Source organism: Amia ocellicauda, chromosome 13 (assembly GCF_036373705.1).
Source record: "Amia ocellicauda isolate fAmiCal2 chromosome 13, fAmiCal2.hap1, whole genome shotgun sequence".
NCBI classification, from domain to species: Eukaryota; Metazoa; Chordata; class Actinopteri; order Amiiformes; family Amiidae; genus Amia; species Amia ocellicauda.
Window position 1 is genome coordinate 36702844 of NC_089862.1, and position 7501 is coordinate 36710344.

Sequence of the window (7501 nt, forward strand, 5' to 3'; positions counted from 1 at the left end):
TATTTTGAATGTCTCCAGGGGGCAGCAGGCAGTTGTTATAGAAAAAGGTGATGCCATTCAATTGCTTAAGGAAAAGTTGCCAACTTCTAAATTGGGCAATAGAGGTGGTGTTGAGGGTGACATGGCAGTGAAGGGAAATGACCGTTAACGGATGGGAAATTAAAGATTGACTGTGGTTAATTATGCACATAGAGTAGTTGAGGTGACCTAGAAGGGACAGGAGCAGTGGCAGAACTTAGAGTAGGTGACTAGGTATGTGTTTGTGCGGGCGAGTTTCTTCTGAGGGAGGGACGCACAGAGTGAGGATGGATAATTATTCCCACGGTTTCCAGGGCCCAGAATACGTCAGCTCTGAAAGGCACATCTAGGGTCTTGACACCGGATGTAGAGGGGGAATAAGCGGGGTGGATGGGGGAGCAGAATTGGTCAGGAAAACATCGTCCAGTATGTGGACAACAGATGGGATATTGCGATTGTCGAGGAGACTCCAGCAGAGACCTTGGGACAGGGTGTTGAAGGAGGGTTTGTGAATGGGTCGATCATATCTACTCCTGAAACGTGATGATGCATTTCAACTCAAGACAGAATTGTTTGTTTTGGCAAAAGCTATTCTAAGGGTTGAAAAATATTTGAAGTATATGATTGTCTTCCAAGTTTTTTGAAATCTTCAAAACAGAGAAGCCGGATTGAGCCGGCTGCCAACTCCGAGATCTGGGTGAAACGGGTTTAACACACAGCAGTAGATGCACTGGAGAGAAAGTCAAAGTCAAAGTTTGAGAATTTCATGAAAGGCTGTCCAGTATGTCAACTGTGATTGAAGACAGACACGTATAAGAATTGAAAAACTGCACGAGCATCTGCAAATAAAACAGGACTGTGTGTCCTTCTCAACGAATTTGAAAATATGGTCCCTTTAATAACATTAAACTTGGCCTACATGTGAATATTGCCATCAAATACACGAAAAGCACAAGATCTAGACCAAGGTGGACAAAATACATTGATGTTTGGTTTAGCCGATGTGAGAAAACAAAACCGTCATGCGAGAGACATGGAGAGAAATGTCGTTCGAATGCAATATGTGGTCGTTAACGTAGTAGAATCTGAACCCCTAACACACCCGTGTAAGCGACTGGTAAAGTTAATTAGTGTGGACAGCCTGATAAGACCGTGCGAGGAAGGCAGCTACTCCTTGCAGAACAATGAAATAGGAAACAAATAAACAAACACACAAGCACACAGATGTGTGAATCACAAAACATCTGCATTGACCCAGCGATGCAGACTCAGCCGAATCCCCGTCACGCACACAGCAGAGCCGCCTCGAAAGCCCCCCTGCCAGAAGACGCCGTGCCCTTTCGGCTCACGCGTGACATCCCGAGTGTGACAGAGGCATTAGAATCAAAAGTGCACAACCACACAGCCCATGTCACCACAGCTTTACTCCACCACCTCCGTGTCTGCCTCGACCAAAGCGCATTTTCTGTCCCGCTGCATTTTTTATTTCTGGGGGAATTCAATAGTTATTCCTACAGAGAGGTACTGCGTCAGCAAAACAGGATCCGGAGAAATTATCTTGTGAATAAAATGAAGGGATGGTGAGGAAAGGCCTCATGTTACAGCCCTGAAAGAGCTCCTGCCACAAGACTCGGACAGTTAAAGATATGTGGGGATGCAAGAAAATCACCCAAAAATACAGGATAAAATAAGTGTATTTGTTGTTTGAAGATGCTGTTCAACCAGTAGGATATAAAGACAGTCATCTGTTTCCAAACAGGCTTTTCACAAATCAAATTAAAATACATAAATAAAAACAGAAATGGAAACGGGAACGCTGCACCCATGTTTGGTGTCTCAGAGGAAGGAAATGATCAGACAGCTTATTGGCTTAGCTTTTTAGGCCAGGTTAAAGAGATAGAGTCCTGAAAGGCTCTTATAACAGATTACCCTTGGGCTAAAAATAGCTCGGCACTCCTCGCTGCTCACTAACTATATAGAGCTCGATCGGCTCCTTCCCAAAAAGCACGAGACGGGACTGTAACCACTCAGCGCGTCTCCGGGACCGGCCTGTTCTGCCAGGAAGCAGGAGGTTATGAAACCGTAGAGGGACATCTCGACGAGCCCAGTGCCTTTAAACTGAAACACTCAGATGAGCTTCGATTATTCACATATCTTCCCTCCTTCCTGAATAGACAGCAGGTCTATTAAACACAGCTCTCATGGAAGAAGATACATCTGTGTGTGTGTGCGTGTGTATCAATCAATTTGTATTTGTATAGCGCCTTTCGCAGGGCAGCCACAGAGCACTTTACAAAGGGATAAACATACTACAAATAAAATGAATAGATAAACCTTTAACAGTTTTAATAAACTAAAATTAAGTAAACCAATGTAAAATAAACCATGTATGTGTATGAAGACTGCTGCACATGTGTTTGAGCAGGCTTTTGCTCGTGTGTGTGTGTGTGAGTGTGTGTGTGTGTGTGTGTGTACCGCTGTGAGCATAATGGATTCCTAGCGAGACGAGAGCCAGCGGCCTTGTTTAATAAATTCACACAACCTGTAGTGCGGCTTGGCTCATACCGGCCCGTCAGCTGACCTCAGCCTGCATTTAAACCCCGCGCCAGAGTACAGCGTGTCCTCTAGGCTGGGAGGGAAGGCTTTTATAATTAGCTGGAACATTTGGTGTGGATCTCCGTCCCCCACAACTGTTTCCCTTTCCCCTTCTCTCCGTCAGCGTCTCTTCTGGGGTGTGGGGGGGAGGTTGCTTTAGCAGACGATAAGCGCCTTCAGTCCTGGAGCCGCTCAGGTGGGCGTGATTGTAAGGCGGTGTGTTTCTAATCCCCGGCTCATTCGAAATCAACGGCTTTACGCGGCCGGGAGAAAGCACAGACAAGCCCGGGAGGGACTGGCTTCCCCGCTCAGACACACATACTTAACCAGCGCCGGAGAACACTGGCCTGGACGCCACGCTCGACGCACTCCGTTGACCAAAAGGGACAGGCGGTCCTCTTGGCACAGACTCGGCACTAAGAGCAGCGATTGGTTGCGTTTCAGAGATTTAAAAACAACACTTGATATATTTGTACCGCTTTTGATCATGAACACAAATGCTGCTGAATTTTGCAGATTACGTGATGAAAGGACTTGCCAATACCATATAGAGCTGTAAAAATATCAATATGGTCTGTCCAACGATCCCCCGCCACAAAAATCACCAGCGAAGCATTTACAACTGTATACACTGCCTTTACAATACTTAAATACGTATGATGTGTTCCATTTTGTTTATGAAATTCCAAGAATTAAAAAAATAACACACACAAACAATGTAACCAATCTCCAGTCAGGATCAATGGGTATCACGGAGCAACACAAACACTCGGTCCCAGAGATATTCTGGGATGCGCAGCCATGAGTAATCGAACAGTGGGCCCGGCGCTACACTCACGGTGAGTCAGTGGCACACATGCCAAAGCAGAAATAGCCTCTCCCAGGTAGCTAAAAATATAATGCATTATTTTATAACAAAGCCAGTCTCTGGGCGGCGGCATCGCACCTCCAACAATGAACCTGTCAGAAGCCCCTGTGTGGGGACACTCCTGGAGAAACTAAATAAAACAAATTTAAAACCCGTTTCGTAAAAATTGAGTACTCGGTTAGTGGCGCTGGGCCGAGAGCTGCCCGTCCCCCGCGCCGCCCCGCGCCTGCACCTCCAGACTCCATTTTACAGAAGAGATGGGCCTGATAAATCATTCTGAATTGGCACTGAAGGGCATCAGCCATCAAGTCATTGAATCCCAGGCCTTTCTGCTTTGCCTGATTGTATCTCCCTGATCTGTCTGCCGAAGGCTACGCGCTCCTTCCCTCTTTTCTTTTTTTCCTTTTGAGAGAGCGAGAGAGAGAGAAAGTGAAATAAAGGATGGCAGAGGGCAGCGGAGGCAGCGCTCACCAACAGTTTCCCTGGATACCTGCGTAGCTGCAGTCACAAGACCGGCCAGGGAAAACATTTGCTGGTTGTTTAAAAAAAGTCCTGCCAAGTTATTTTACGCAAGATCTGGTAATTCATTAATCCCACTGCCCCGTCTGTCTTTTGCGATCAGATAACCTGCGGCAGTGACCCACGATGGCTGGCCCTGGAAGTGCACGGAGGAAGAGGAGAGCTATTAAACGCCTCTCAAAGGTGTGTGACTGAGCGCTGCACAACTTAAAATCAGTCGAGCAGTTGTGTAGGGCTGTTCAGAGGCAAAGAAAGTGCCAATTCCTGTTGTGAGAGCAATTTGTGAAATATAAAACACACACACATCCATTCAAACCCATTCGCTCTTAATTTTTATCTCTACAGGTCTAACAGGCAGATAACAGCTTTGCTAAAACATCAGAGCACCCCCCCGATAAGACATCACCTCCGAGTCTCAACAGACAGCAGCCAGAATAACGAACACACAAGAGCCCGTTCTCTCCACACACACAGAGTGGTTTGTGCCCTGCATGCCGGTGGAAAAAGCATTTTTAAAATCAATATAGAAACCTCCTTGACTGCACAGCCTTCTTAATACTTTCCATCTGAGCCCTGTGAACGCAGCGCCGAGCTGACATTTGGTTTTAAACACAACTGTGACCAATCTCATATTTTTATCCCTTACTCGAGTCATTCATCAGCTGAAGGCACAATCAGATTCAGACAAAACTGAAATTAGCCTCCGAGCAGGGGATGGGGGGGATGGGGGCTTTGGAAATATTTCAGCAGCTTTTCCGCAGTTAATAGATGAACCAGAGAATGTGGAAACAGTAAACAGTAACTGCACTGGGAAACATATTCACAACACAGGAAGTGAAAACTGATTAGAGACGGTTTTAAGGAGAGTCCCCGTTTGGAAAATAAACCATCACCTCCATGTCCACTCCAAGTCCAAAGCAAAAACTGCCTCTCTCTACAAAACACACACACAAACACACACGTTGTGCATAATCAACTGCCCCCTCACACAGCTGCATTACTGCAATGCCAACCCGCCGCTTTAATGGACTTTGCTTCAGAAATGTGAGAAACAGGATTAAATCGGTTTAAAGTTTTACTGGAACCCTTTGAAGATATTTCACAACATGACCTATAATCAAGGATATGTTAACTTAATAATGTTCTCCCTGGGTCTCCTGTTCCGAGACCTTTGGTTTATTCGCATTTGATAAACCGCTGTCAGTGCCATGGGTCCCATCATATCATCTCTCAAGGAGCTTTATCTCCACTAGCGATATTTAAATCGGTTTTATTATTTTCTGACAAGGTATACATTTACTACAGACCACATTCCTCCCAAAACATATTCAATGCGTCATCTTTCACTGGCGATAAAACATGATTCCTTTTAATCTTCATTGAAGACTCCAACAGGCACCCGTGCTGTCTCTCGTAATGAAGAATAAACACACATCTCCGAGGGGTTCAAAGCCGGGCTTACCTCGAACAGGTTGGCGGACTCGCTGCCGTACTGATTGGAAATGATCTCCGATTGGTCGCTGTACCATTTGAGTCCGCCCAGAAAGCTATCGGCGTCCAGGTCACTGACGTCCAGCTCAGAGAGGTCGAGCTCAGGGAGGTCGGGGCACAGGGGCTGGTCTGCTCCCACCAGGGCCGCGCACTATGGGTGGGGGGGAAGCCAGACAAAAGGAGTTTAATTAAATACCACAGGATATCGAGATCACAACAAGACCGCGAGTGAGCATGTGAGTGGAATAAAGCAGGGGTTTAATTTAGTGCATTCGGTCTATGGAAAAATGAGAGAGAGGGGAAAAAAAAACTGTAACTGACTTTTTAGGCCCTCTGCCTCAAACACACACACACACAACAAACATACATGTGTTTACTCTTGTGCTTAACCCCACACTTTGGTAATGCATCCATTGTTTAAACCATCTCCTTTTCCATTTCAAGCTCTTGAAAAGGTTTAAAGACATAATTTCTCCAAGATAGATTATATTTAACAGTTATGCTTTACTCTCACACAATGAGTCCTTTTCCAGAACAATCTCTGGCACTTGTTGCAAGAACCACCCTGGCTATCGTGGGCCTGATCCAAATGCGTCTCTCTGCACTGTTATCTGCCTGCTGTCGGGAGAACCACGCTCAAAACTCCAGGCGACCATTACCCGCACGCTTCTCATCAGTTGCTCTTTATATTAGTATTATTTACTTATTTTTATAGCTGGCCTTTTGCATGATGTCAGATTCAACACCGCTAAACGCCGCCTGTTGACATTTCAGCATCCATCGCTCACATTCAGGCAAATCTGCTCGACAGCTGCTGCGACGCACTTCAGATACAAATCACCGGCTTCGCCGAGCTGCGGTGGAGGGACACACAGATTCCAGGATTGTGTGCGATGTTCATGACACGAGCAAGCCGAGGTCTGGGCCGTGTGCGCGTGTTTCTCACACTTTATATAACACTGCCCCTACACAATACACTATTTTATCAGCAAGAACAATGATGTGATGTTGAGGGCTTCCTATGTCCACTCTCCTTTCTCAGATCCACTGGTTTTTGGTTTGCTTTTTAAACATGTTCCGACTTGCTGCAGATTCTCTAAATTCATCGTTTCACAAATTCCAGTTTTCCACCCAGAAGATGAACCACACCACTCCAACACCACAATTAAGAGAGAGACTTTCCATTGCTCTCACTCGACTGGCCTGCTTGAGCACAGCCAGCATAAACAGGGCTGAAGGGTTATGTGTAACTGATTAAGACACAAAGGCTAAGCCAAGCAGGGCTCGGGGTGGAAAACAAGGCTGGCGATTATGAGATGATGTCCGCTGGATGCCTCTGTGACAATGGAGATAAAACATTAAGATGCCACCCTCCCCCCCCCAACAAAAAATCCCAATTGGACAGATGTCAACTGTAGTAGTAGTTCTGAAACTCATGACTTGATATGATTAACAATTCTGCGCAAAGGTCTCCCAGCACATGCTTTGCAAGACACATGCCTGGCGCGGCTCAAATTCACCCCCTCGGCCGCTTGGCCTGACGACATTTTCCAGGCGAGGTCTGAACGCCGTGGCGCACAGAAGCGAAACTCGAGTTCAGCTCAGGGCACCCCAGAGACGTATAGCTTGCCAAGTGGAAAAAGAAAAGCACGTGCGGTTGCTGATCCTCGCTCTGATTACACTGCAGTTACTATGGCACAGCCCGTATTTACTATACAGAGCATGTCATCCACACACTGTGATCGCACTCAAGGTTGTTAACTGCTCTGCCCCGTGAAGAAGAGTTTGTACTTTTGATTAGAGGGACAAATGGAGGCACTTGTTATCGCTGGAGCATCCGACACATTTGCAGAACAGAATTGTGTTTCCAGTCCATCTTTGGAGATACAGGAATATACTGCAAGATGGGGACGAATGAGAGCAGAGCAAAAGGGAACTATTGGTGATATACATTTCTGCACCTAAAGGAAGATAGACCAACTGCAATGTGGAGATGATTAGGAGATCATT

General features: G+C 46.1%; 1 protein-coding gene across 2 annotated transcripts in view; it reads right to left on the reverse strand.

Moving 5' to 3' along the window:
* ppargc1a (peroxisome proliferator-activated receptor gamma, coactivator 1 alpha) overlaps window positions 1-7501 on the reverse strand; it is a 35336-nt gene that overhangs the window by 26285 nt on the left and 1550 nt on the right. For both annotated transcript variants that reach the window (XM_066720775.1, XM_066720776.1), the window contains exon 2: window positions 5463-5642. In XM_066720775.1, coding sequence (XP_066576872.1) covers window positions 5463-5642 — 180 coding nt within the window. The remainder of the gene's footprint in view (window positions 1-5462; window positions 5643-7501) is intronic.